This window comes from Bufo gargarizans, chromosome 1, assembly GCF_014858855.1.
Source record: "Bufo gargarizans isolate SCDJY-AF-19 chromosome 1, ASM1485885v1, whole genome shotgun sequence".
Lineage (NCBI taxonomy): Eukaryota > Metazoa > Chordata > Amphibia > Anura > Bufonidae > Bufo > Bufo gargarizans.
In genome coordinates this window covers 49,261,340-49,288,664 of record NC_058080.1, presented here as the reverse complement: position 1 = coordinate 49,288,664, position 27,325 = coordinate 49,261,340, and the positions used below count along the sequence as shown (strand labels likewise).

Genomic DNA, 27,325 nt, shown 5'->3' with positions numbered 1-27,325 from the left:
GCACTATATTGTACTGTTCATATGGGCACTGTCTGGCAATATTCCTATGAACTTTGATTGGCACAGTACATATGGACCCTGTAAATTCCAATTTATCAGGACACTAGCTACAACCTACCGTAATACAAAAATTAACTGGAACTGTTTTGGAAATGTGGCCCTTAGTTTTGGGGGCAATCTGGAAAATTCCTATGATATTGATTTTAAAATACAAAAAAAACATTTCTTTAGCACCCCATTAATTCATGCCATTAAGAGATGTTCTATTAGATGTAATTTAAACTGTATCTAAACTTTGGAAAAATTTTATTAAAACCTATTCTAACTGGCATATACCTGTAGACTAGAATGCAAATTCCCCTTTAAGAGGGGCTGTTCGGATGACATATTTTTTAGAGGGTGAAAATGCTGTCAGAAATGTAAATAATAAAGTCATACTCACATCTATTCGGTTGTGATTATTCCTGGGTCCTCCCAGTCTCTGCTTTCTGGTCCTTCTCAACATGCATAAAAAGACCACTCAGCCAATCACTGGCTGAAGCGGGTGACCACTTTGTCCAGTGATTGGCTAAACCGTCATTTCCAATGTGTCCACAGGGACCAGTAAGCAGGAGGAAGCGGTGGGACAGGAGCGAGGAGGGATAGGTGACATATGACCTTAAATTTTTTTGTTCACCATTCTGAGCCTGTTTTCAAAAAATATCGACCGGACAACCCCTACCATGGCCTTCATAAGCATCCAAAAATGGTGGAACAGAGTCAGGTTACAATGAGTTCATTTTAATGGCCTTGGACCATGGACAGAAGAGTTACGTCAATATACCCAGTAAGACACGGGCACCAAATCAAAAATGTATACTCAGAGGTAAAAGCCAATTTCAGTTCAACCCTACAAACTATGGTGGTGTAGTCTTCTCTCCGGTTATGGGGTTCACCCACCTGGATACAGGATCCAAACATAACGGATATATGACTAGCAGTATGACATTTTAACATCAACCACTGGTAAGAACACCAAAAACTCAATATAGTCAAGCCACCATCTTAGTCTAATTTTTTGAAATTCTTATATTAATACCAAAAATTCATTTACAATAATTTTTTTTCACAAAATCACTATGACAACCCCCCCCCCCCCCGCATAAAGAAACGACAATAAAATCAGGACAATATAGATATATCTAGATATCTGTTTCTCGTAGCCCGCAACAGTCTGCTAGGTCATACATTTGATACTCTAGTTCCGTAAAGTCATTGGAAACAGCCATGGAGATGGACTCCACCTCGCTCTTGTAGGCCGCCGACATGTTGCTCTTCGTTGAGCTGTTCTTTATTTTATTAGAAAGGCTGTTCATTTTTTCTTTCAGTTGAGAAGAAGAGTTTTGGAAAGGAGAGATGAGTTTCCAACCGTTCTTCCTCCTTGTAGTAATTCCATGGTTACCCGGGTTGAAAATAAATGAAGAGTTTCTGGAGGAAAACTCTGCAGGTTGCTCTACATCTGATCCCCTCCTGGAACTGGTCATAGAAGTTCTCCATTGATTGTCGTAGACCCTCCATAGAGGACGCCGTTTTCTCCGGCAGCGACATCTCAGCAGTCTTATGAAGGCTCTTTTGAATTCTTTGCTGGAACATGGGTATATAATAGGGTTCACGCAACTATTAAAGTATCCCAACCAGAAGATGACTTTAAAGACGCCATCTGAAGGTCTCAGAGAAGGAAAAAATGACCCTAAAAAGACAGAAAAAGACAAATAAGAACAATGGTTCGCTTCCATACATCATAGCACCATGGCTGCTTTCTTCCATATACAGTGCCACACCTATCCACAGGTTGTGTGTGGTATTGCAGCTCAAATCCATTCACCTCAATAGAGACAAGATGATTTACCAGGTACAACCTGTGGACAGGTGTGTCACTGTTGTTTGGAAGAAAGCTACCCTGTTTTTCTGAACCCGTCCAACCCTTTTAACTATGAAATTGAGGACGACTCGTGGAGATTCACGGCTTCATTCTCAGAGACATAACATGCAAATTGTGTCCAAACTAAAGGGCACCTATTCCATTCTCAAATCTTCATGTAACACATTTTGGCAGTGACTGTCCTGCAGATTTCATGCACATTTTATCGTATAGCAATTTTGAAAACCCCATCCACATGCATTGTACTGTACACCACTGTGGATCTGCATTGTGGAAACTGCACAACAACTCTGAGAAAGTGCTTCGCATCTGAAAGTGGCCTTAAAGCGTGCCCGAGTTTTCACAAAATCTTGCATAATTTCTGTACTTTATTGTGGAATCATACCTGTGAAGTTTTGTCTTGCCTAATATCTTCCTCAGCCATTTTATTCCCTGTTTCACTTGCACAGCTAGATGCATTTCTCTCACAAGCAGGGGGTGTCTCACTTCTGTTAAATCTGCCAATGCTGTGTGCAGCAACCTTACTTCCCACTATGTTTGTTTTCTTTTACCGAGGGAGAGATCACACACAGGAGCTTCTCTGCTCTTCAGAAACAGTGTAGAAGCAGTTCTTCTATGAAGCTCAGTAGCTTAGCTAGCTCTGTTACTAGAGATGGATCTACTGTAGCCTGGCAACAGGCAGTGGACTGCAAGTTAGGTGGAACTAAGACCCCTAGTGGCCATGACTTTCTAGCATTTTTTTAAAAGTAGTGATTTTTGAAATTTGCTAGATACACAATTCTCTACTAAATGAAATTGTGCAAAAGTACAGTGACTATTTAAATGTAGGGTGCCCCACCACAAAGAACTTAAAATGCAGTTGAACCTATTGTAAGGGCGAAGCTCACTGCTTAGAGATTGTTACAGCTCCACTGAGTTCTATGGTAGCTATGAAAATTCATATCCACTGAGCACCCCCTAGTGGAGGAGGCAGGCAGCCAGAGTTGTACTAAGTACTATGTAAAGAGATGCGGGGGATTTGGAATTTATGGAGATTTATCTATGTTTTATGACAATTGTTGCCATAATGCATTGAAAATGTTTGTAATAAGACTGAACACCATGTTTAGGAAGTTCAGTTCCTGAATCCTGAGATACATATCAGGAAAAGATGGTGAGTCGTACAGAGACCCCAAAAAAGGGTAAAAAAACAAGATGGGGTCTTGCATTTGTTGCATTGGGTGGGCACATTTAAGCTCCGCTTCCCTGGTGCAATAATTTGAATAGATCTCTAGTTCTCTCAGCTGCTCCACTTTTACTTTGCATACATTTGACAAAAGATTTAGAAAACCTTTGTAGTCTTTGGTTTATGACAAAAGGGGCAAAGTACGTGTTCCTAGGAATGAATTCATAAGTAATGTAATGTATGTACACTAACTCCACCAGCAGAATAGTGAGTGCAGCTCTGGAGTATAATACAGGATGTAACTCAGGAGCAGTACAGGTTAAGTAATGTATGTACACAATGTATTTTAAAGAAAAAGACAGACACATAAATCAATATAGATGTATAGCACAGATTACACAGTACATAGATAGACACCTAGCCTGTATCAGTCTCCAGCGATACATACTGGTGCTCCTAATATGCCAGTCATAAAACCCCATGCCTGCTCCTATCTGTCTTACATAAACCCCAGTCTGTTGACTTTGGCTGTACCTTTATTCCACAGGCTCGGCTCACTCCTAACAAAGCAGAAAGAAAGGGTTTCTGTTCCATATTTCTTCCAAATATTTAACTCAATTCACTGCTTGGCTCCTCAGCGACTAAGATCAAAGAACCAACCACGACCTCCTGTAAACCACCCAAAACAGTGAATGTGACAACTATTCAACGTGCGGTGTGCAAACAGAGAGACACAGCAGGTTATGTAGAGCCACATCTGCTCCATCCACGGCAGAGGAGAACTTCCCTGAATGTTTACCTTACATTAACTCCAGCCATACACTGCAGCAAAAGATAATCGCGGCCAGCTCCAATACAGAGGCCCCGGGCGCGGAAAAGCGTGGCACTGCAGCAAACGCAAAGTGAAGAGAATGTTCAAGCCATACGGTCACACGACCGTATGGCTTTTTCAGTGTTTTGCTGTCCGTTTTTCACGGATCCGTTGTTCCTTTTTTTTTTGTTTCTGTTGTGTTTCCGTTCCGTTTTTCAGTAAAAACGGAACAGATACGGAAGACATGCAGAGTATATTCTTACGTCTTCTATTTTTTTTTCGGACCCATTGACTGAAATCGAGCCACGGAACGAGCAATAATAGGACATGTTCTATCTTTCAACAGAACAGAAAAACGGAAATACGGAAACGGAATGCATACGGAGTACATATATTTTTTTTGAGGAACCATTGAAATGAATGGTGATGGACCATGTGATGAGCGCAGTGACATCACCAAAGGTCCTTTTCCTCCCAGGTCATCAAAGAAGAAGAAAGAAGACCAGCTGGGCTTCGCGAACAAGTGGATAAGGTGAGTTTATTTTTTTATTTTTATTTTTTAACCCCTCCATCTCTAATTTACTTTGCATTCTGTATTCAGAATGCTATTATTTTCCCTTATAACCAAGTTATAAGGGAAAATAATAAAGATCGGGTCCCCATCCCGATCGTCTCCTAGCAACCATGCGTTGCTGCACTTGGCTTGCGATTTTCACACAGCCTCATTCACTTCTATGGGGCCTGCGTTGCGTGAATAACGCACAATATTGTGCATGCTGCGATTTTCACGCAACGCACAAGTGAAGTGTGAAAATCATTGCTCATGTGCACAGCCCCATAGAAGTGAATGGGTCCGGATTCAGTGCGGGTGCAATGCGTTCACATCACGCATCACACCCGCACTGAATTCTCGCCCATGTGAAAGGGGCCTTAGCAGTTTTAGGCCTCCTGCACACGACCGTATGGCTTTTTCAGTGTTTTGCAGTCCGTTTTTTATGGATCCGTTCCGTTTTTTTTTGTTTCCGTTGTGTTTCCGTTCCGTTTTTTCGTTAGGCATATACAGTATACAGTAATTACATAGAAGAAATTGGGCTGGGCATAAATTTTTCAATAGATGGTTCCGCAAAAACGGAACAGATACGGAACACATTCCGTATGTGTTCCATTTTTTTTTGCGGACCCATTGACTTGAATGGAGCCACGGAACGTGATTTGTGGCCAATAAAAGGACATGTTCTATCTTTCAACGGAACGGAAAAACGGAAATACGGAAACGGAATGCATACGGAGTACATTCCTTTTTTTTTTTTGGTGAGAGCCCTGAACGGATCTCTCAAACGGAAAGCCGAAACGCCAGTGGGAACGTAGCCTAACCTTCCTGTGCAGTGACTGGTCTATTGGACTATAACACATCCCTTCTATTTCTTGACTTTACGATGTTCTCTGCTCTATTTGGCCTCCATGAGGGATAACCACGGTTGCTCAGTTTGCTCCTAATGTGAACAGACTCCTTTTTAAAACCATCATCAGCAGAGCAGTTCCTTTTGGCACCAGTAAATTCACCAATCGGGACTGACTTGATAGTGCTGAATGAGTGACCGGAGTCTGCGCGCAGTATGGTGTTGCGCGCTGTACTTTTCCTGCAAGTTGTACTTATGACCTTTTGGGTCATCCAGTCTATTTGTAAATTTAAATCCAAACAAAGCGATATATGTTCCTGGTGATGGTGATGAGTAAAGCTAAGGAAATGGATGAACTCCTGCATGTCATCGCCACGTCATATAAACAGGAAGTCATCGATGTAGCGACCGTACCAGAGCAGCCACCGAGCACAGGGGTTAGTGTCACCAAATAAATATTTACTTACAAAATGACTCATAAAAACATTGGCTAAAGATGGCGACACTTTAGCGCCCATGGATGCTCCTGAAATCTGCAAAAAAACCTCCTTATGTGTTTTAGGAGATCCCAGAGAGCAGAACACAAAAAATCCTTCAGATCAGAACTATAATCACCGCACATGGACAGGAACCACTGCAGAGCAATGATAGCAGACTGATGGGCTATAATGACCCCACGTCAGCTGACAACCAAATATCGTTTTCTGTCCATGAGATATTATTTAATGCACCCTGGACATGTTTTGTGTCCCGGAAATATCCAGGTATAAGCTCAATGAGCCCACTCGTTGAGAGACCCGATTCCGGAAACTATAGGGCGGAGTGGGGGGTAGATGAATCAGTTTATGAATTTTAGGTAATGAATGCAGTACAGGTAAAAGTGGGCAGTCAGGGACTATGTACTCGGCGGGCTTGGGGGTGGGAATCCCAAAAGAGGTCCCCTCCGCCATCCATCGTGGGGTCACTTTTGAGTTTTTTCTGAACAGATTCATCATTTCACATCTATAGGTTTAGAGTCCAGCATTACAATAGTTCCTCCCTCGTCCGCCTGTTTCACCACAAAGAAGGGACAGCATCATTTTGTTCTTTAGTTACATTAGATCGATTTTTAGATAACAATACTAGGTTGCGCTCCACAAGCTCCTAGAACTAGTCCGGGGCTGCAAAGCGACACTGTATCGGATAAAAATACAGAATTTTTGTGGTGAAAGAAGTGGACAGAGAGGTCAAACTATCAAGATGAAAGTCTCTCCGTAAAGTCATCAGCAATGTGTTCAGGGAACAAAAAGTGGAGAAAGAAGACGTGGAGACGGACATCTGTCACACTGGATGACAAGGTGTTCTGCACCTGCTGTCCCGTACCAACATATAAAAAGTGCTTGTAAACAGTTATAGTATTATAGTAGTTAATATCTTGTACATAGGAGCAGTATTATAGTAGTTATATTCTTGTACATAGCGAGCAGTATTATAGTAGTTATATTCTTGTACATAGGAGGCAGTATTATAGTAGTTATATTCTTGTACATAGGAGGCAGTATTATAGTAGTTATATTCTTGTACATAGGAGCAGTATTATAGTAGTTATATTCTTGTACATAGGAGCAGTATTATAGTAGTTATATTCTTGTACATAGGAGGCAGTATTATAGTAGTTATATTCTTGTACATAGGAGCAGTATTATAGTAGTTATATTCTTGTACATAGAAGCAGTATTATAATAGTTATATTCTTGTACATAGGAGCAGTATTATAGTAGTTATATTCTTGTACATAGGAGCAGTATTATAGTAGTTATATTCTTGTACATAGGAGCAGTATTATAGTAGTTATATTCTTGTACATAGGAGGCAGTATTATAGTAGTTATATTCTTGTACATAGAAGCAGTATTATAGTAGTTATATTCTTGTACATAGGAGGCAGTATTATAGTAGTTATATTCTTGTACATAGGAGGCAGTATTATAATAGTTATAGTCTTGTACATAGGAGCAGTATTATAGTAGTTATATTCTTGTACATAGGAGCAGTATTATAGTAGTTATATTCTTGTACATAGGAGCAGTATTATAGTAGTTATATTCTTGTACATAGGAGCAGTATTATAGTAGTTATATTCTTGTACATAGGAGCAGTATTATACTAGTTATATTCTTGTACATAGGAGCAGTATTATAGTAGTTATATTCTTGTACATAGGAGCAGTATTATAGTAGTTATATTCTTGTACATAGGAGCAGTATTATAGTAGTTATATTCTTGTACATAGGAACAGTATTATAGTAGTTATATTCTTAACCATATTTCTTTTTATTGAAAGAAAATCAAGGCCGAGGCCCACACATGACCATACAATGGCCAAAAATACAAACTAGTCATCTAGCATACAAGTCAAGTGAGGGCATCACAGGTTATCATTGTCAATGAGCAAATCATACAAACATGACATGTAAGAAGAGATGGGGAGGGAAAAGGAGGAAAAGTCAGGAAGGGGGGGGGGGAAGGGGAAACAGGAAGTGATACATATCTGCTCTATCAAGCAAAGTGTCTATATACTTTCCATGGGGACCACAGTGTTAAGAATCGAGAGCGTGAGTTACTCTCCCAGTGCGCCAACTCCTCAAAACGGTAAATCTGGTCAACCTTATCCGTCCACATTTGGAGAGATGGTGGGGAATCCTTTTTCCACAAAAAGGGGATAAGCAGCTTCGCTGCGGTAAGCAGCATTGTCGGGAGGTTATTCTTAGCAGGAGTAAGGGTATCATTAGGACACCACACCAACACAAGTTTAGCATCTAATACAATCTTGGTCTTACATATAGTGTTAATCAAAGACTCCACCTGCTTCCAAAACGGCTGAATCTTGTGACACAGCCACCAAATGTGAGACAGGGATCCAGTTTCTATGCCACATCTCCAACATGTTTCAGGAATTCCCGGGTTCAATTTATGCAGGAATTCGGGCGTCTTGTACCACCTGCTGAGTAACTTAAAAGAGTTCTCCTGAACTCTAACACAGCGGTTAAACCCATGCGAATGGGCTAGAACAAAGGCTTTCTCTGGTTCAGTAAAGGTCAGAGATAGCTCCTTTTCCCAAGAGGCCATATAACTGAGCTCTGGAGGCAAGCTAGAGAGCATTTCTTTATACATCAGAGAAAGTTGCCTAATGGGGGGCTTAATCGCCAGGACCTTCTTCTCCAGCCAGGAAGAGGAACCAGTCCCCGCAAAGGATCCAGAACACTTAACTGAATCCCTCTTAAAATCTGCCAGGTGAAAAAAGGGAGCAGCTTTAACTTCGGGGCGGTTCAGTATCAAATTCCAATCCAAACTACCATCTGAGAGAAGGACATCTCGCAAAGTGAGATCAGCGAGCTTGGACCAAATCCCAGAGGGGTTTGACACGGAGGGGTGGATATGAGATTGCAAAAATTTGAGTGGCATACAGGAGTTTGGGAAATTGAACAGGTGGGATTGGACCACCTTGGACCACTCTACCAACATCCCCTTCAAAAACGGAGAAGAGGCGCAATGGTTGGCTGAGAAGGGCCGAACTCCCCACAGGGTAAGCCATTCCTGATTGGAGATCAATGCAGATTCAAGGCGTGAGCATAGTGAGCTAGATGGCCGGGACAAGGCTGTTACACATCTGCATAAGTGAACAGCAGTATAATACAATTTTACATCCGGCATCCCAAAACCTCCAAACCTTCTATCCCTTGTTAGAACATGGTAGGCAATGCGCGGGGATTTGCTATTCCATAGAAAGCGCGTGAACACTCGGCGGACCTCTGTGAAATACGAATTCGGCAACCAAATAGGGAGGGATTGCAGCATATATAGAAATTTGGGGAGAATGAATGTCTTAAGGTAATTTTTCCTTCCAACCCAAGATATAAATGGAAGCTTCAGGTTTTGTAAATGATTACGCACATCTTGCAAAAGAGGAGCAAAGTTGAGAGAGGCTAAATCCTGAACATTAGCCGAGACTCGCGTCCCCAAGAACGTAATGTCTCTGGAGGCCCAGGCAAACGGGGTACGTTGTTTAAGGTCATTGATCACATTTTTGGGGCAGGAAATATTGAGAGCCATGGATTTCCCATAGTTTATTTTAAAATTGGACACGAATCCAAAGTCCTCAAATATATCTAACAATTTGGGCAAGGACTCTGAAGGGTTAGAGGTCAGAACTAAAAGGTCATCCGCAAATGCTGCAGTAACATGGTAGCCAGAGCCAACCCTTAGGCCTATAATATCTGGATCATCTCTAATTTTACACAGTAGGGTCTCCATCACTAAAACAAATAGCGCGGGTGAGAGGGGACATCCCTGCCTCGTCCCATTAGTGATGCGAAATGGTGGGGACAGTGCTCCATTGACCTTGACCATGGCAGAGGGGGCCGAATATAGGGTATGTATAGCAGTAACAAACTGGTCCGGGAAGCCAAACCTCGCCAGGGTCCGCGACATAAAGTGCCAGCTGACCCTGTCGAAGGCCTTCTCCGCATCTGTACTTACCAGAACCAGTGGCTTTGAAGCTCTCTTTGCCCAATTCACCAGATGGAGAAGCCGCACCGTGTTCTCCGACCCCTGTCTGCCATGGACAAAGCCTACCTGCTCCTCATGAATCACGTCAGGAAGAACATCCTGAAGCCTAGAGGCCAGAATCTTCGCCCACCACTTCACATCATTGTTAAGCAGGGATATCGGCCTATAATTACTGCAGCAAGTCGGATCCTTATTTTCCTTATGGAGGACAGTAATGTGTGCCAACAGTGAGTGGGGAGCAAGCGAACCACCAGTCATAAGGTAGTTACACAGGTTCTGAAAACGAGGGATTAAAACATCTTGGAATGATTTATAATACACGATGGAAAAACCATCAGGCCCTGGACTCTTGCCTGACGGGATTGACATAAGAACTTTGCGGATTTCTGACTCTGAAATAGGCCTGGTTAGTTGAGAGGCCTTAGATGAGGAGATAGAAGGGAGGTTAAGGGTCTGCAGGAATTTATCAGTGGCTTCCGCTAGGACACCAGGCGTAGCTCCTGTCGGCGAGGGTAGATTATACAGGGCTTCATAGAAGGAACAAAATGCCTTGGCTATGTCTGGGGTGGACTTATGTAACAACCCCTTGGGATCCTTGATAGAGGAAACAAAGGAGTCAGAGAACTGTTTCTTGGCAATAGCCGACATCAGTTTGTTTCCCCTATTCCCATGAGCATAGGCCCTGAACCTGGATCTCAACACTAATTTTGCAGAGGTGATGTTTAATAAGTTTTTAAGACGCGTTCTGGCTTCGGTCAATTCCGTCAGGGTATGAATAGCCTGTGACTCCTTGTGGGAGGATTCCAAACGAGCAATAGTAGCTAACAAAGCGTCTAAGGCCTTTGTCCTTTGCTTTTTTACATAAGCCCCCAAGGCAATAAGTTCTCCCCTAATGACCACTTTATGGGCTTCCCAAAGTATAGCTGGTGAGGGGGGGGAATCTGGGGTGTCATTAATACTAAAGAATTCCGAGATCGAGGCCTTAAGTTTGGTGGCGTGTGTGGGGTCTAAGACCAAAGTGTCGTTAAGGCGCCACACACGTTCCTTCCCTTGCGGACCTGACAGAGAAAAGCTTATAAAAACAGGGGCATGATCAGATAACGTTATATTGCCTATCCGGGCTCCAGAGACATTACGTATATGTGAGTCAGACATGAATAAATAATCCAATCTATGGAAGGACGTCTTAGCATGGGAGTAAAACGTATAATCCCGTCCATTGGGATTCATGATCCGCCAGACGTCTAAAACTTTTAGTTTCCTCAGCGAAATTTTTAGCCTTTTTAATAACCTGTAAGACACAGAGGGTCTGCCCGCCGAAGTGTCCACCGCTGGTTCCATGGCAACATTAAAGTCGCCCCCTAAAATCAATAACCCCTCAGAGAAGGATGATAGTGCAGCAAGGGTCTGAACGAGCCATGGGATTTGGCCTTTATTAGGTGCATACAAATTGGCGAGCGTTACCGGGGAGTCCCCCAAGACGCCCTTTACAAACAGGAATCTGCCTTCAAGGTCAGCGGATATAGTTTGGGGCTTAAAAGGAAGGCACTTATGTATAGCAATGCTAACCCCCCTACTGGCCGAATCATGTGTGCTATGAAACCAGTGCACAAATTTCTTAGGGGGTAACTTGGGAATTTTGCCTGTCCTATAGTAGTTATATTCTTGTACATAGGAGCAGTATTATAGTAGTTATATTTTTGTACATAGGAGCAGTATTATAGTAGTTATATTCTTGTACATAGGAGCGGTATTATAGTAGTTATATTCTTGTACATAGGAGCAGTATTATAGTAGTTAATATCTTGTACATAGGAGCAGTATTATAGTAGTTATATTCTTGTACATAGGAGCAGTATTATAGTAGTTATATTCTTGTACATAGGAGCAGTATTATAGTAGTTATATTCTTGTACATAGTAACAGTATTATAGTAGTTATATTCTTGTACATAGGAGGCAGTATTATAGTAGTTATATTCTTGTACATAGGAGCAGTATTATAGTAGTTATATTCTTGTACATAGGAGCAGTATTATAGTAGTTATATTCTTAACCATATTTCTTTTTATTGAAAGAGAGCAAAAGATCAGGGTCGAGACCCATACATGACATTACAGTGGTGATTACAAATCTCCATATGCACATACAGCATATACATCATGCATAGACAATACAAGCAATCTTGCCATAGTCAATAAGAAACACCAAATAAAAATGTACAAAGGGAAGAAGGGAAAGGAACAATCAGGAGGGAGGGAAGGGAGGAGGGGGGGGGGAAACGAGGAAGTGAGATAACTTCTGCTCTATTATGTAAAATTCCTATGGGCTTTCCATGGGGACCACAATTTTAAGAAGCGGGCACGTGAGTTAGTCTCCCAATGCGCAAGCTCCTCGAAACGGTAAATCTGGTCCACCTTGTCAGTCCACATATGGAGAGTCGGTGGGGAGTCATTCTTCCACAAAAAGGGAATAAGTAGCTTAGCTGCTGTAAGCAGCATCGTGGGGAGGTCATGTTTAGAGGGAGTTAGAGAGCTGTTAGGGCACCATAAGAGCACCAGTTTAGCATCTATTGATACCTTAGTGTTGCATATTTTATTAACCTCTGTCTCAATTGATTTCCAAAACGGTTGAATCTTGTGACAAAACCACCAAATATGCGACAAAGACCCAATACCTGTACCACATCTCCAACACGATTCAGGGACCTCAGGGTTTAATTTATGCAAGAACTCGGGTGTTTTGTACCATCTACTGAGAAGCTTAAAGGAATTCTCCTGAATCCTCACACAACGACTGAAGCCGTGCGAGTGGGCCAGGATGGACGCCTTCTCCGGCTCCGTAAGAGACATGGAGAGCTCCCGCTCCCAAGAGACCACATAATGTAGCTCTGGGGGCAATGAAGAAAGTATTTCTTTATACATCTGGGATAACGGTCTAAGGGGGGGGTTTAGTAGCCAAAACCTTCTTTTCAAGCCAAGAGGGGGAGCTATGACCTGCAAAAGGCCCAGTACACTTTTTAATGTCTCGTTTAAAATCTGCTAAGTGGAAAAAAGGTGCCGCTTTAACCTCAGGGAGGTCCACCACTGAATCCCAGTTCAAACTGCCGTCCGGGAGAAGGACATCCCGCAGAGGAATGTCAGCAAGCATAGACCAAATCCCGGAGGGGTTTAACACAGAGGGGTGAATGTGGTTTTGTAGCAAGTTAAGTGGCATACTAGGGTTAGGAAAATTAAAAATGCGAGACTGGACCATTTTGGACCATTCAACCAGCATACCCTTCCAAACCGGAGAGGAGTAGTAGTGATTGGCCGAAAGAGGCCTAATGCCCCACAAAGTAAGTAGTTCTTGGTTCGTGAACAGTACCTTTTCAAGGCGGGAGCAAAGGGAATCGGAGTGACGAGTCATGATAGCCACACATCTACAGAGCTGTACTGCATTATAATATAATTTCACATCTGGCATCCCAAAACCACCAAACCTTCTGTCCCTCGTGAGAACCGAGTAAGCTATACGCGGAGATTTCCCATTCCACAGGAAGCGTGTGAATATTCTCCGTATTTCTGTAAAATATGAGTTTGGCAACCAAATAGGGAGCACCTGCAGCAAATACAAAAATTTGGGAAGAATAAAGGTCTTAAGGTAGTTCTTTCTCCCTACCCAGGAAACAAATGGAAGTTTCAGATTTTGTAGATGCGTACGCACTGTTTTCAGAAGCGGTATATAGTTAAGGGAAGCCAGATCCTGTACATTGGCCGATATGTGAGTCCCCAAATACGCAATGTCTCTGGAGGCCCAAGTGAATGGAGTAGCACGCTTGATAGCCTTAATCACCGCTTGTGGGCAGGAGATGTTAAGCGCCATGGATTTTCCATAATTAATTTTAAAATTGGATATAAATCCAAAGCCCTCAAATATAGTCAGTAATTTGGGTAAAGCCTCCTTAGGATTAGAGATCATGACCAATAAGTCATCCGCAAATGCTGCAGCAACATGTGTAGAAGGGCCGATCTGAAGACCTTTAATATCCGGGTCTCCCCCTATTTTACACAAAAGGGTCTCCATTACTAAGACGAATAGTGCAGGAGAGAGGGGGCAACCCTGCCTCGTCCCGTTGGTGATGCGAAATGGTGGTGACAATGCATCGTTGACTTTGACCCTGGCAGAGGGGGACGAATACAGGGTATAAATGGCTGCAATGAATTGGTCTGGAAGACCAAACCTCGACAGGGTCCGCGACATATAGTGCCAGCTGACCCTGTCGAAGGCCTTTTCCGCATCGGTACTAACCAACACTAAGGGCTTAGAGGATCTTTTAGCCCAATTTACAAGATGAAGAAGCCGTACCGTATTATCGGACCCCTGTCTGCCATGGACAAAGCCAACTTGTTCTTCATGGACGATATCAGGAAGAACATCCTGAAGCCTTGTAGCCAAAATCTTCGCCCACCACTTCACATCACAGTTAAGCAAAGAGATCGGCCTGTAATTGCTGCAGCAAGTTGGATCCTTGTTCTCCTTATGCAGGACAGTGATGTGCGCCAATAAAGAGTGAGGAGCTAGAGAACCTCCTGAGAGAAGATAGTTGCACAAATCCCTGAAGCGGGGAATTAAAACGTCCTTAAAGGACTTGTAATACGTGATGGAGAAACCATCTGGGCCCGGGCTTTTGCCCGAAGGGATGGACGTGAGCACCTTCTGAATCTCAGTATCAGTAATGGGTCTAGTAAGCTGGGACGCCTTGGTTGAGGATATAGAGGGAAGGTCTAGTGTCTGTAAAAACTTATCTGTTGCCTCTGAAAGATCACTAGTAGTGGACCCCTCAGGGGTGGGCAAGTTATATAAGGCTTCATAAAAGGCGCAAAATGCCTTGGCGATATCAGGAGTGGACTTATGTATTTTGCCTTTGGAGTCCTTAATAGAGGAAACAAAGGAGTCAGAGAACTGCTTCTTGGCAATCGCCGACATCAGTCTGTTTCCTCTATCTCCATGTGCGTATGCTTTAAAACGTGAGCGCAAGACCAGCTTAGCAGAGGTGACATTCAATAGATTTCTTAAGCGTACTCTAGCCTCAGTAAGATCCTTCAAGCAGCGCTTGGCCTGTGACTCCTTATGAGAGGATTCAAGGCGAGCAATGTCTGCTAGTACAGTATCCAAGGCCTGCGTCCTCTGTTTCTTCACATGAGCTCCTAACGCGATAAGTTCCCCCCTAATTACTACCTTATGGGATTCCCATAATATGGAAGGAGAAGGAGGGGAGTCAGGTGTATCATTAAGTTTGAAAAATTCAGAAATCGACTTCTCGATTTTGCAAGCGTGGGTGGGATCCAAAATCAAGGTGTCGTTGAGACGCCATAAGCGTTCCTTTCTGAGTGGTCCAGACAGGGAAAAATTAATAATAACAGGCGCGTGATCGGATAACGTGATACTACCAATCCGGGCCCCAGAGACATTGTGTATGTGCGAGTCAGACAAGAACAGGTAATCCAATCTATGAAAGGACGACTTGGCATGTGAATAATATGTATAATCCCTGCCACTGGGATTCAAAGTACGCCATACATCCCTGACCTTCAATTTTCGTAGGGAAGATTTAAGCCTTTTCAAAAGCCTGTAGGACACAGACGGTTTGCCCACTGAGGTGTCCACCGCCGGTTCCAGGGCAACATTGAAGTCGCCCCCTAAAACTAACAGTCCATCAGAAAAGGATGCCAGTAGGTCAAGGGTCTGAACGAGCCATGGTACTTGGCCTCTATTAGCCGCATATAGATTGGCGAATGTAACCGGTGAGTCGCTTAAAACACCCTTTACAAAAATGTACCGTCCCTCAGGGTCCGCTGAGGTAGCGGTGTGCTTGAATGGTAGATTTTTGTGCATAGCCACACTAACTCCTCTGCTAGCTGAGTCATTCGTGCTATGGAACCACTGAACAAATTTCTTAGGGGGGAGGTTGGGGATTCTACCTGTCCTAAAATGAGTCTCCTGCAGAAAGGCAACTGAGACTTTATCCCTCAGGAGAAGAGAGATAATTTGAGACCGTTTGCATGGCTCGTTCAGCCCATGAACATTTAGGGAGGCGACTACAATTGACGACATATCAACATACGTTCATGAGAGAGATAGTACCAGATACCCAGGAAAGTATTAAAGAGCGCATAGAATATATGAGCAGAGCAAGGAATATGAGAAAAAAGGGGGGGAAGGTAAAAAGGAATAAAAAAGTAAAAAAACATAACAACCAACACATGAAACTGGCAATGAGCCAGCGCAGACAGAATATCCATCTGAAAAAGAGTGAGTGCTTCACCTATCACCATCCAAGACAGGGTTGGATTGGCGAGGGGGCAGGTAAAGCACCCTATGGTCTGTAACAAAAAGAGACCAACAACAAAAAACATATCCAGCACTGGTAACACTCCGGTCATTACCCTGCAGGTGGGGAACAAAGTTCTCAGTTCAGAGATAACGTCCAGCACATAATAAAGAGGTATTGCAGTTCCTCATAACATCATATTCCCATCCGCCAATATGGAAAAATCAGCTCAGGCCCCAAAAACAGAAAAATAGGTCAGGATCTCCCCTGGCCACGTGGAAACTGAAAAATGCAGGACAAGAGATGCAAAACAGATATCCCCACAACCAAAGGGGAAAATGAAACCTCAGGCCCATAAACTTATTCTGAAAGAAAAAAGGTTAGCATAAATCAGGTGGGGGCCCTGTCCGCCTTGCCACGATTCGGGCGCTCCGGTCTGCCCGATGAGGCCTTCTGCCAGGCCGAAATCCGTGGCGGAACCGGCAAGGGGCCATCTTGGTCGGCCGGTAGCCAGGAAGGGATCTCCACAGGGGGGACATCCAGAGAGTTCCAGACTGAAGCGAGATCGGCAGGGGATCGTATGGTAAGTACTTTACCGTTTCTAGATACAGCAAGCCCAAAGGGGTATAACCACCGGAATGGCGTTGATGATTTCCTCAGGACATCCAGGAGGGGCTTTAGCAGGCGCCGCTTCGCCAGAGTCGATGGCGCCAAATCTTGGTACATCTGGAATGGCGTTCCTTCATATTCGAGTGTCTCCATTTCTCTTTGCCTCTTCAAGAGGGCCGCAGTGTCCACATAGCTCAACAAGCCACAGATGATATCTCGTGGGGGCTCTTGCGGCTTAGGCCTGGGCCGCAGCGCCCGGTGTATCCGCTCCACCACGATACCCTCCGCTCTATCCGGGCCCAGCAGCATGGAGAAGATTTCGTGCGCCATTGTCGGCAAGGCCTCCGCCGCTATCGATTCAGGTAAGCCGCGGAATCGAATATTGCGCCTACGGCTGCGGTTCTCCTGGTCCTCAAGCTTTAAAAAAGCATCATTCAGTAAGGCCCTATGGGCTGCCAGCACCTCCGAGGCTTTGCCTTCATACGCCATGATGGATTCCTGCGCTGTTTCTAGCGCAACCACCCTCTGGCCTAAGTGCCTCAGGTCATCTTTTATATCGGATAGATCTTGCTTGATGGGCGAGAGGGCTGATTCCAGGACCCGTCGGAGAGTCCGCTCTGAAATCGGTGGGTCTCTGGGTCTCCTGTCTGAGATGTCGGATCCGCTGCACGCGTCTGAGAGGTCTCCGGCATCGGAGTCATGGACAGCAGACTCCGCCATATTGGGGCCTTTCTGTGCCACAAGCCGCGGCGTTTTCCGGAGAAACTTCTCCATCTCTGGCTGTTTGGAATGCCTCGGAGTCGTCTCTGTACTTCCTCTGACCTTGTCCTTGCCAGGTTTCCCCATAATAAGGCGAAATTATATGCTTAATTAGGGCAAATGAGCCGGACTGCTGGAGGAGCTCAAGCTCGTGCGGCCATTCAGCAGCGTGGCTAGGCTCCGCCCCCAATAGTAGTTATATTCTTGTACATAGGAGCAGTAATATAGTAGTTATATTCTTGTACATAGGAGGCAGTATTATAGTAGTTATATTCCTGTACATAGGAGCAGTATTATAGCAGTTATATCCTTGTACGTAGTAGCAGTAATATAGTAGTTATATTCTTGTATGTGGGAGCAGTATTATAGTAGTTATATTCTTGTACATAAGAGCAGTATTATAGTAGTTATATTCTTGTACATAAGAGCAGTATTTTAGTAGTTATATTCTTGTACATAGGAGCAGTAATATAGTAGTTATATTCTTGTGCATAGGAGCAGTATTATAGTAGTTATATTCTAGTACATAGGAGGCAGTATTATAGTAGTTATATTCTTGTACATAGGAGGCAGTATTATAGTAGTTATATTCTTGTACATAGGAGGCAGTATTATAGTAGTTATATTCCTGTACATAGGAGCAGTATTATAGCAGTTATATCCTTGTACGTGGTAGCAGTATTATAGTAGTTATATTCTTGTATGTGGGAGCAGTATTATAGTAGTTATATTCTTGTATGTAGGAGCAGTATTATAGCAGTTATATCCTTGTACGTAGTAGCAGTATTATAGTAGTTATATTCTTGTATGTAGGATAAGGATTATAATAGTTATATTCTTGTACATAGGAGGCAGTATTATAGCAGTTATATCCTTGTAAATAGGAGCAGTATTATAGTAGTTATATTCTTGTACATAGGAGCAGTATTATAGTAGTTATATTCTTGTACATAGGAGCAGTATTATAGTAGTTATATTCTTAACCAAAACTCTTTTTATTGAGAGTGCATATGGTCTGGACAAAAAATCATGCATCATTATAAAGCCATTCGCAGATGGCAGCAGCATAATGGGTGCCAATATTCTCACAGACCATGTCAGATCTACTAACATAGTGAGTATAAACAATTTAGTAACAACGAATGAAAGAAAAGACACAGACAAGATTGGAGGGTGGGGGGTTGGGAGAAGGGGTAGAATTGGGTGGGTAGAGGAGGAGAGGGAGTTCTTCCAATTCACTCGGGGTTGCGGTATTTCTCCCATGGTCGCCACAGTTTGAGAAATTTGGAACGTGTGCGAGTTTCCCAATGGGCTAATTCCTCAAATCTAAACAGTTGATCTGTTTTCTCGGTCCACATTAACATTGAGGGTGTTGAGTCATTCTTCCAGAGGAGGGGTACCAACAAACGCGCTGCAGTAAGAAGCATGGTCGGGAGGTCAGCTTTGGCAGGAGTAAGGGAATCATTGGGACACCAGAGGAGTACTAGTTTTGCATCCAGACGTACCTTAGAGGCACATATCCGGTTAATTGTGTTCTCTATTTGAGACCAAAAGGGGCGAATTTTACTACAAGACCACCATATATGTGACAAAGAGCCGACTTCTGTTCCACACCTCCAGCACTGCGATGGAATGTCAGGGTTGAGCCTATGTAGGAATTCTGGCGTTTTGTACCAGCGGGTCAGTAACTTGTAGGAATTCTCCTGAATTTTGATGCCATGTGAATGGGCTAAGATAAAGGCCTTCTCCGGCTCAGACAGTTGGATTGCGAGCTCCTTTTCCCAGGCAGACATAAAGTGCAGTGCTGGAGGAGCAGAAGAGAGCAGCTCCCTGTAGAGTGTCGAGAGGGGCTTTTTCGGTAACTCGGGAACACAAAGCTTCTTTTCTAGCCAAGTAGGTGTATCATCAGTGGGGGAAGGTAGCTTGAGGGCTTTAACATCTCGGCCAAAGGCCCCAATAGAAAGGAAGGAGAGGGCTTTAACCTTTGGCAGAACCTGAATCTTGTCCCATGCCAAGTCCCCAGACGTGGAAGCTATATCTTGTAAGGTAAGGTCAGATAGTATGCTCCAGACTCCGGAGGGTCTGAGTATATCGGGGTGGATATAGTTCTGTAGTAGATGTAGGGGGAGGTGGATATTAGGGAATCTGATGTCTCGGGATTTATACAGTTTGGCCCATTCCACCAACATACCTTTCCAAATGGGAGAGGCAAACGTGTTATTCGGGGTGCATGTGCGGATTCCCCATAGGATAAGTCCTTCTTTGTAGGTGAGAAGAGCACGTTCCAGTTGTACGCAAAGATTCGGGGGTTGGCGTGAGAGGAGAGAAAAGCACCTGTTCAGGAGCGACGCTGTGTAATAAGTTTGGATGTCGGGCATACCAAAGCCCCCAAATCTCTTTTCTCTTGTCAATATTGAGTACGCTATCCTGGAGGACTTGCCCGCCCACATGAACAAAGAGAACACACGGCGTATTTCCATAAAAAAGGAGCGGGGTAGCCAAATTGGTAGTGTCTGAATTAAATATAGAAGTTTGGGTACAATGAAGGCTTTAAGGAAGTTCTTCCTTCCCATCCAGGAGATGAAGGGGAGTTTAAGGGACTGTAGATGTGTTCTAATATCTTTGAGTAGGGGGCCATAGTTCAGACTAAATAGGTCATCTTGGTTAGCCGAGATTCGTATCCCTAGAAACTTAATATCACGGGGGGCCCAAGCAAAGGAGGTGGCGCGTTTAAGGTCCTTGACTACATATGATTTGCATGAAACATTCAGGGCCATGGATTTGCTATAATTAATCTTGAAGTTAGATATCCACCCGAACTCTTCGAACAGATAATGGAGCCGTGGGAAAGAAATCGTGGGGTTGGTGGTCATAATCAATAGATCATCGGCAAATGCCGCGGTGGTATGCATACAAGAGCCCATCTTGATGCCTTCAATTGCGGGGTCTTGTCTAATCTTGCATAGCAGCGTTTCCATAACTATGACAAAAAGGGACGGGGAGAGGGGGCATCCCTGTCTAGTGCCATTGGATATGGCAAAGGCAGGGGAAAGAGTGCCGTTGACTTTGACTCTGGCAGAGGGGGACGAGTATAAAGAGAAAATAGCCGCGATAAACTGATCAGGGAAGCCAAATTTTGACAGTGCCGCAGACATGTACTGCCAACTGACCCTGTCAAAGGCCTTCTCCGCGTCTGTACTGAGCAAGGCTAGCGGAGTTGAAGTGCTCCGTGCCCAATTCATGAGGTGAAGGAGGCGGACGGTATTTTCGTTCCCCTGTCTGCCAGAGACAAACCCAACCTGCTCCCTATGGATGATATCGGGGAGAATCCGCTGAATTCGCTGAGCCAATATCTTAGCCCACCACTTTACGTCCGTGTTAAGGAGGGAGATTGGGCGATAACTACCACAATTTAGAGGATCTTTGTTCTCTTTATGAATAATCGTAATGTGGGCCGAAAGCGATTGGGGGGGGAGGTGGCCACCGTTCAGTAGGTGGTTACACATGGAGCGGAAGTGGGGGACTAGGACCTCTTGAAAATTTTTATAGTACGTAATGGAGAAGCCATCAGGTCCAGGGCTCTTCCCTGAAGGAATAGAGGCCAGTACTTTCCGCGCTTCAGCATCCGTTATTGGGGCTACTAGTTGAGTTGACTGGGACTGGGTGATATTAGGGAGATGTAGGGATGAAAGAAATTTTTCCGTGGCGTCCGTGAGGGTATTGAGCGACTGATTCGATGGGGGTGGAAGATTGTAAAGCTCCGTATAAAAGGTGCTAAAGGCCATCGCAATGTCAGGGGTGGACTTCAGGTGAGTTCCTTTAGCATCTTTGATAGCAGAGATAAAAGAATCAGAATGTTGTTTTTTAACCAGCGCTGCCATAAGTTTGTTCCCCTTATCGCCATGAGCGTACGATTTAAATCTAGAGCGTAAGAGCAGTTTGGCCGATGTAACATTTAGTAAGTTCTTAAGCTTAGTTCTAGCATCACTAAGTTCAGTGGCACAACTAAGTGCCTGTGATTGTTTGTGCGTAAGTTCGAGCGACTCAATTTGGGACATAAGGGTAGCAATGGCTTGAGCACGTTGTTTTTTAACATGGGAGCCGAGGGCGATAAGTTCACCTCGGATCACCGCTTTATGGGTCTCCCATACAATCGGTGGCGAGGGAGGTGTGGGACCTGCGTTATTCCGCTGGAAGAACTCTGTCAGAGAGGAAGCTAGCTTCTGGGAGTTGGCTTGATCTAAGATGAGGGTGTCATTGAGGCGCCAATTCCATTCCCTTTTTGGAAGAGAGGTCAAGGTGAAATGTATAAAAATTGGGGAGTGATCTGACAAAGTAATATTACCTATTTTGGCATGTAGGAGCAGTTGGGCATGTTTGGAGGATAAGAAGAGGTGATCCAGTCTATGGTATGAGGACTTGGCATGGGAAAAGAAGGTATAATCCCTACCAGAGGGGTTTAGAGTGCGCCATGTGTCAAACACACCAAATTTTTTCAGGGCCAATTTCAAACGCCTCAAACGTATGTGCGTAATAGCTGACTTCCCGGAGGAGGAGTCTAAGCTAGGATCAAGGGAAACATTAAAATCTCCCCCTAAAATTACAATGCCCTCCTTGAAGGAGGATAGGAGCGTGAGGGTCTGAACCAGCCATTGGACCTGTCCCCTATTTGGAGCGTAGACGTTAGCTAGCGTGATCTGAGTGTCAGCAATTACGCCCTTCACAAACAAGTACCGACCATCTGGGTCTGAGGAAGAAGCCGAGACTACGAAGGGTAGCTGCTTGTGAATGGCGATGCTAACACCTCTGCTAGCCGAGCCATGTGTGCTGTGGTACCATTGTGAGAATTTTTTGGGTGGAAGATTAGGTATCTTACCCGACCGGAAGTGGGTCTCTTGGAAGAATGCTATGGAGACTTTGTCTTTCTGCAGTAGAGATAGGATTTGCGACCTCTTACATGGCTCATTCAGACCTCTCACGTTGAAAGAGGAAACTATGACTTCAGCCATCTCCGGGCGGTGGTTGGGTACATTGCATGTCATCAGTGGTAGACCAATCAAGCGTGGAAGAAGGAGGGAAAGACACGGTAGGAGAAGGGAAGACACAAACAAAATGAACAAAACTTCTGCAAATAAAATAACAGAAAGTAAAATGCAAAAACCAGCATAAAACACAGAAAAATGAAAGCTCCACAGGGCGCCCGGTGGTGAAACGATCCATTTGCATAACGGCGGACAGCCGGGATCTACCGGGCGGGGGGTCTCGTGGAGCCCTTAGGGGCCAGAAGGAGGCCATCAGGGGGTAGGGTCGTGAACCGGGTTAGACGCTGGTTAAACCCCAGCTTCTCGGGGGGAGGGGGGAAAAGTAATGCGAACCATAAAACGTAGCATAAACAAGGTCCCAAATAGAGCGAAAAGGGAAAGTCTCTTTCGTGCTGTAACAAGGGACGCCATCTGGGTGACACCAGGGGTCACAGGCCGGGTGACCAGCGAAGGCAGTGCCCTTTTATTGGGCTGTAGAGTTGATTCGTGTCCCATATGCGACATATCATCTCAGCGGTGCGGAGGAAACTCGGAAGTGGCGGGGAGATGGCGTTCCCGGTTAGGTCTGGTAGCTTTACCCGAGGTGGCAGTATTCCACTGGTCCGAGCTTGGAGGCGAGGGTATCGGCACTCCCTGATCGGCAGGCATCCAGGACGGTATCTCCAGCGGTGAAATACCCAGGTGAACCCAGGCAGCGTTTAGATCCTGAGGGGAGCGTATAGTAATCTGTCTCCCGTTCTTCATAACGGCCAGGCCGAATGGGTAAAGCCATCTGAACTGGATGGCAGAGGCCTTTAGAGCTTCTAGGAGTGGCCGGAGAATTCGGCGCTTCGCCAGCGTAGTAGGAGCCAGGTCTTGAAAAAACAAGATCGGTGTGCCTTCAAATCTCAAGCTGTCTGCTTCTCTACTTGCTTTCAGCAGAGCCGCAGTGTCCACAAAACTTAGAAGGCCACAAACAACATCTCTCGGCGGCTCAGAGCCTTTAGGTTTAGGTCTCAAAGCTCTGTGTATCCTCTCAATTGTGATTTTCGCAGCTCTGTCCGTTCCCAAAAGATTCGCAAAAATTTCGCATGCGATTTTTTCCAGAGCTTCCGATGCGAATGATTCAGGCAGGCCCCGGATGCGAATATTTCGCCTGCGGCTGCGATTTTATTGATCCTCGATGCGCAGCAAAGCATCATTAAGGAAGTCTTTTTGCGAATTTAATACTGCGCATATTTCTCCCTCGTGGCGAATAATCGCATCATGCGAATTTTCTAAGTCCGCCACCCGCTGCCCCATGCTGCGCAGATCTACCTTGATCTCTGCTAGGTCTTGTCTCAGGGGAGCCAGAGCGGCGTCCAGGACCTCCCGAAGTGCTGTCTTAGATAAAGTTCCACTCCGTTTTCGGGCTTTGTAATCCGAGATGTCAGAAGCGCTTCCTGCTTCAGAATAATCTTCTCCCTCAGAATGCTGAGAGGCAGCCGGCGCCATCTTGGGGGTCTCAGCTCCACGGGCCTTGGGCTGCTTTTTCAGGTATTGCTCCATGTCTGGCTGCTTGGAGCGGACCCGGGTGGTCTCTAAAGGGTCCTTGCTGCGGTCTCTCCCCGTTTTGACCATTTGTGCAGGTAAAAAAGTGCTTTTAATGGGGTTAATCACCAGCTAGCCGGAGGAGCTCAGCAACAGGCAGCCATCCAGGAAGGCAGCCAAGCTCCGCCCGTAGTTATATTCTTGTACATAGGAGCAGTACTATAGTAGTTATATTCTTGTACATAGGAGGCAGTATTATAGTAATTATATTCTTGTACATAGGAGCAGTATTATAGTAGTTATATTCTTGTACATAGGAACAGTATTATAGTAGTTATATTCTTGTATGTAAGAGCAGTATTATAGTAGTTATATTCTTGTATGTAGGAGCAGTATTATAGTAGTTATATTCTTTTATGTAGGATCAGTATTATAGTAGTTATATTCTTGTACATAGGAACAGTATTATTGTAGTTATATTCTTGTATAGTAGGAGCAGTATTATAGTAGTTATATTCTTGTACATAGGAGCAGTATTATAGTAGTTATATTCTTGTACATAGGAGCAGTATTATAGTAGTTATATTCTTGTACATAGGAGCAGTATTATAGTAGTTATATTCTTGTACATAGGAGCAGTATTATAGTAGTTATATTCTTGTACATAGGAGCAGTATTATAGTAGTTATATTCTTGTACATAGGAGCAGTATTATAGTAGTTATATTCTTGTACATAGGAGCAGTATTATAGTAGTTATATTCTTGTACATAGGAGCAGTATTATAATAGTTATATTCTTGTACATAGGAGCAGTATTATAGTAGTTATATTCTTATACACAGGAGCAGTATTATAGTAGTTATATTCTTGTACATAGGAGCAGTATTATAGTAGTTATATTCTTGTACATAGGAGGCAGTATTATAGTAGTTATATTCTTGTACATAGGAGCAGTATTATAGTAGTTATATTCTTGTACATAGGAGCAGTATTATAGTAGTTATATTCTTGTACATAGGAGGCAGTATTATAGTAGTTATATTCTTGTACATAGGAGCAGTATTATAGTAGTTATATTCTTGTACATAGGAGCAGTATTATAGTAGTTATATTCTTGTACATAAGAGGCAGTATTATAGTAGTTATATTCTTGTACATAGGAGCAGTATTATAGTAGTTATATTCTTGTACATAGGAGCAGTATTATAGTAGTTATATTCTGGTACATAGGAGCAGTATTGTGATACATTTTTTGAGGTTGCTTTATAGTATTCACATTTTCTCACATTGCGGATTATTAATGTCAGAATTGTTGTGTTTTTCATGTATTATTGAGGAATGTCTTTTGCACTGTAGATGGTAATCTCAGTACTGACTACGATTTCTCTGTAACACAGGTTTGCTGTGTAAAGCATAAAACACTAATATTCTTCGGGGACATTTCCAAGTTCTTATCCCTTGGAAATTAGAATTGTAGAAATGTCTGTGTTTTCTTAGGATTGGCTCACTATACAAACATATCCCTCCAATTATTTATACAAGACTTCAGTCTCACCATCATGTCATCTTCCCCAACTTTTTAAAAGGCAGCTTCATAATTCTGTTCTTTTTAGCTGGCTGGACATATGAACAGTTGTCAGATGTTGGTGACTAACTGTTAGCATTATGTTTTAAAGCCTATGAGGTGGAAATGTAATGTTACATGACTGCATTGTCTGAACTGGGCCATATCGAGGTTCCCGGGCAGAGGTTCTAGTAGAGCAGATGGACAGGATTTGCCTTCACAAATATATGTGGCAGGGGCTCAATAGAGGAATCTAACTCTCGTTAGAAATACCGTAGGACTTTTCATCTTTGTATGGAGTTATGATGGTGGATCTAGCATCTTCTTTCCCAGTAACTGGCACCATGGAGGTTCATTTATTTGGTTTTCATTGTATTTTTATTTTGATGGGATATACAAATACCTTAATCTGAAAAAATCTAGTGCTGGCTACATTATCCCTTTAAGGAAATGTATCTAGCTGTTATGTACAATCATATACCCAGAAGCTCGGGAGTACGTCCTATTCTTGGTGTAATCTAGTGAAAAACCATGCAAGTTTTTTTGCGCAAGATTCAGCGCATGGACTAGTTTGTAAGGCTGAAGCTCAGCCTGAATTTGTGGGAGGGGCTTGAGCCTTTATCAGCCCCTCTCTCCCTCACCTGGTAGGTGTTCCGGTCTTCAATTTCCGGGTAGGAGAGTGACGTGTGCTTCCCTCGTTCTGCCGGCCGCCTCACGCTACAGCTCCGCTTCAAGTGGGTAAGTTGGGGAATCCGGTCAGTGCCAAGCCAAGCAGGGGACAGCAGCAGTCCTACCACCATGCGTACACTTCATCGGTCGGCGGTATGCGTTCCAGCATGGAACGCACGCACCTCCTGGTCCTGGATGCCGGCTTGATTCAACCTACCCCCATGGCAGTTGATGATACTGCTGCAGCGGCGTGCGTTCCACCGTGGAACGCACGCGGCCCTCCTCATGGCTGGCGACAAGTGCTTGGCCGGCTCCAATAGGCGCATATGCAGCGCTCAGCGGCGTGCGTTCCAGGGTGGAACTCACGCGCCTCCTGGTCCTAGCTGCCGCCTTGTTTTGATCCTCCCCCATGGCAGTCGCCGTTACTACTGCAGCAGCGTACGTTCCACCGTGAAACCGCTATTTGTTTTTCTTCCAGCCATAACATAATTCCTGTTTCATAAATGTTCAAGACCAGGTTAACTTTCTCCTGCGCCAGGGTTCCGCGTGCTAGCATCCCAGGTGGGGTGCGGCAGGGCCTTCTGCCATGCTCTTGGGGGCCATTGGGTAAAAAAAAAAAATTCAGTTTAATAGTAAAAAGAATAAAAATAAAAAAATACATTTTACGGTTTAAAACAAAACCACCACCTTAACCGCTAAGGTGGCCATCCTTTTCAATTGCTCTCTACCTGGTTGCGCCCAGGCTGGTTTCATCTATCTGGTACGCCCAGGCCACTGTTGTCGTTGTGTTCATAGCCCAGGGTAGGGTACATTCCTGGTACGCCCAGATCCTCATCCTTTTTTCCTTCTCTGATACGTGGGTTTCGTAGCACCATTCTGCTTGGCTTTGTCCTTGTCATTCTGTACTGTCTAAGGGGCCATTCTTCGGCTGCTCCCCTAGTTGTTCTAAGCTCTTTTTCCCCTGACTCACAGGTTCTCCATGTAAGTCATGGCAACGCGCCATCGCTCCTTTCACC

The 27,325-nt window shown here is 44.1% G+C and overlaps 1 protein-coding gene across 1 annotated transcript in view; it reads right to left on the bottom strand.

The window, feature by feature from the left end:
* Nucleotides 1-383: 383 nt before the first annotated feature.
* The window catches only part of ADRA1D (adrenoceptor alpha 1D), a 160,715-nt gene continuing 133,773 nt past the window's right edge, over nucleotides 384-27,325 (bottom strand). Inside the window, exon 2 of the mRNA XM_044295321.1 lies at nucleotides 384-1,729. Coding sequence (XP_044151256.1) covers nucleotides 1,182-1,729 — 548 coding nt within the window. The 3' untranslated portion in view covers nucleotides 384-1,181. The remainder of the gene's footprint in view (nucleotides 1,730-27,325) is intronic.